Genomic DNA, 1,905 nt, shown 5'->3' with positions numbered 1-1,905 from the left:
TGTAAACAATAAAAGGTAGCTAAGATAGCAAAAGGCTAGTTGTTTAATTTAGCAAACATCTAGCTGAAAGCAACAAAAGATAACTAGAAGCTAAAGGTATGATAATAGCTAAAATACTGAAGTAGCTACAGGCTAGTAAAGAGCTATTTAAAGGTAACAGAATAGTAGCAAAGACGTCTCCAGACCCAGAGGCGCCTCTGAAAGGTTTATTTAAATGCATGGAGGTTCTTGCTTTAAATAATTAACATCAGTCCACTTAGTGATCAATAACTTGTTTTTTTTTTTTTTTCTGCAGATCAAAGCTTACCAACACGCCCTGAGCTCCCACGACTGCTCCCGTAACGTTTATGTGAAGAAGAATGGCTTCACCCTGCACCGCAACCCCATCGCCCAGAGCACGGACGGAGCGCGCGGCAAGATCGGCTTCACGGAGGGGCGGCACGCCTGGGAGATCTGGTGGGAGGGGCCTCTGGGCACGGTGGCGGTGATAGGCATCGCCACCAAGAGGGCATCCATGCAGTGCCAGGGCTACGTGGCCCTGCTGGGCAGCGACGACCAGAGCTGGGGCTGGAACCTGGTCGACAACAACCTGCTTCACAACGGAGAGGTCAACGGAAACTTCCCACAATGCAACAACGCACCCAAATATCAGGCAAGAGCCCGAAATTTATCAGACTCATGTCCTCCTTAGTCTAAACTACAGCAAAAGGTTATCCTAAAGTACATCAAAAGGGGCATTTTAAACTACATCAAAGGGTTTTCTTAAACTATATCAAAAGATTATTCTAAACTACATCAAAATGTTGTTTAAGATACTCTTTAGATGTTGTTTAACAACATCTAAAGAGTATCTTAAACTACATATAAAGATTAAACTACATCAAAAGGTTATCTTAAACTACATCTAAAGATGATCTTAAACTACATCAAAAGGTTATCTTAAACTACATCAAAAGGTTATCTTAAACTACATCAAAAGGTTATCTTAAACTACATCTAAAAATTGTCTTAAACTACATCAAAAGGTTATCATAAACTACATCTAAANCTTAAACTACATCTATAGATGATCTTAAACTACATTTAAAGATGATCTTAAACTACATCTAAAGATGATCTTAAACTACATCTAAAGATTATCTTAAACTACATCTAAAGGTTATATTAAACTAAATCTAGAGATTATCTTAAACTACATTTAAAGATTATCTTCAACTACATTTAAAGATTATCTTCAACTACATCTAAAGGTTATATTAAACTACATCTAGAGATGATCTTAAACTACATCTAAAAATTGTCTTAAACTAAATCAAAAGGTTATCTTAAACTACATCTAAAAATTGTCTTAAACTACATCTAAAGGTTATCATAAACTACATCTAAAAATTGTCTTAAACTACATCTAGAGATTATCTTAAACTATATTTAAAGATTATCTTCAACTACATCTAAAGATGATCTTAAACTACATTTAAAGATTATCTTCAACTACATCTAAAGATGATCTTAAACTACATCTAAAGGTTATCTTAAACTACATCTAAAGATGATCTTAAAATACATCTAAAGATGATCTTAAACTACATCTAAAGATGATCTTCAACTACATCTAAAGATGATCTTCAACTACATCTAAAGATGATCTTNTTGGTAAAGAGTAAACACAAGTTATACGTTTTGAAAGGCTAGCTAAAAGTCAAAAGTTTTAAAAGACTAGCTAAATGTGTCAAAAAACATTTAGCTAGAAGTAGCAACATTCTGGCTAAAAGCTCAAAATTGACAAAATACTAGCTGAAAGCATCAAAACACTAGCTAAAAGCTAAAGTTGGTAAAGTATAAACACAAGCTATACGTTTTGAAAGGCTAGCTAAAAGTCAAAAGTATTAAAAGACTAGCTAAATG

The 1,905-nt window shown here is 34.3% G+C and overlaps 1 protein-coding gene across 1 annotated transcript in view; it reads left to right on the top strand.

The window, feature by feature from the left end:
* Positions 1 to 1,905, top strand: part of fbxo45 (F-box protein 45) — a 6,164-nt gene that overhangs the window by 2,445 nt on the left and 1,814 nt on the right. Inside the window, exon 2 of the mRNA XM_014001624.1 lies at positions 296 to 652. Coding sequence (XP_013857078.1) covers positions 296 to 652 — 357 coding nt within the window. The remainder of the gene's footprint in view (positions 1 to 295; positions 653 to 1,905) is intronic.

Source organism: Austrofundulus limnaeus, unplaced genomic scaffold, assembly GCF_001266775.1.
Source record: "Austrofundulus limnaeus strain Quisiro unplaced genomic scaffold, Austrofundulus_limnaeus-1.0 Scaffold9, whole genome shotgun sequence".
NCBI lineage: Eukaryota > Metazoa > Chordata > Actinopteri > Cyprinodontiformes > Rivulidae > Austrofundulus > Austrofundulus limnaeus.
Note: the sequence above shows the minus strand (reverse complement) of the source record. Positions and strands in the feature narration are given on the sequence as shown.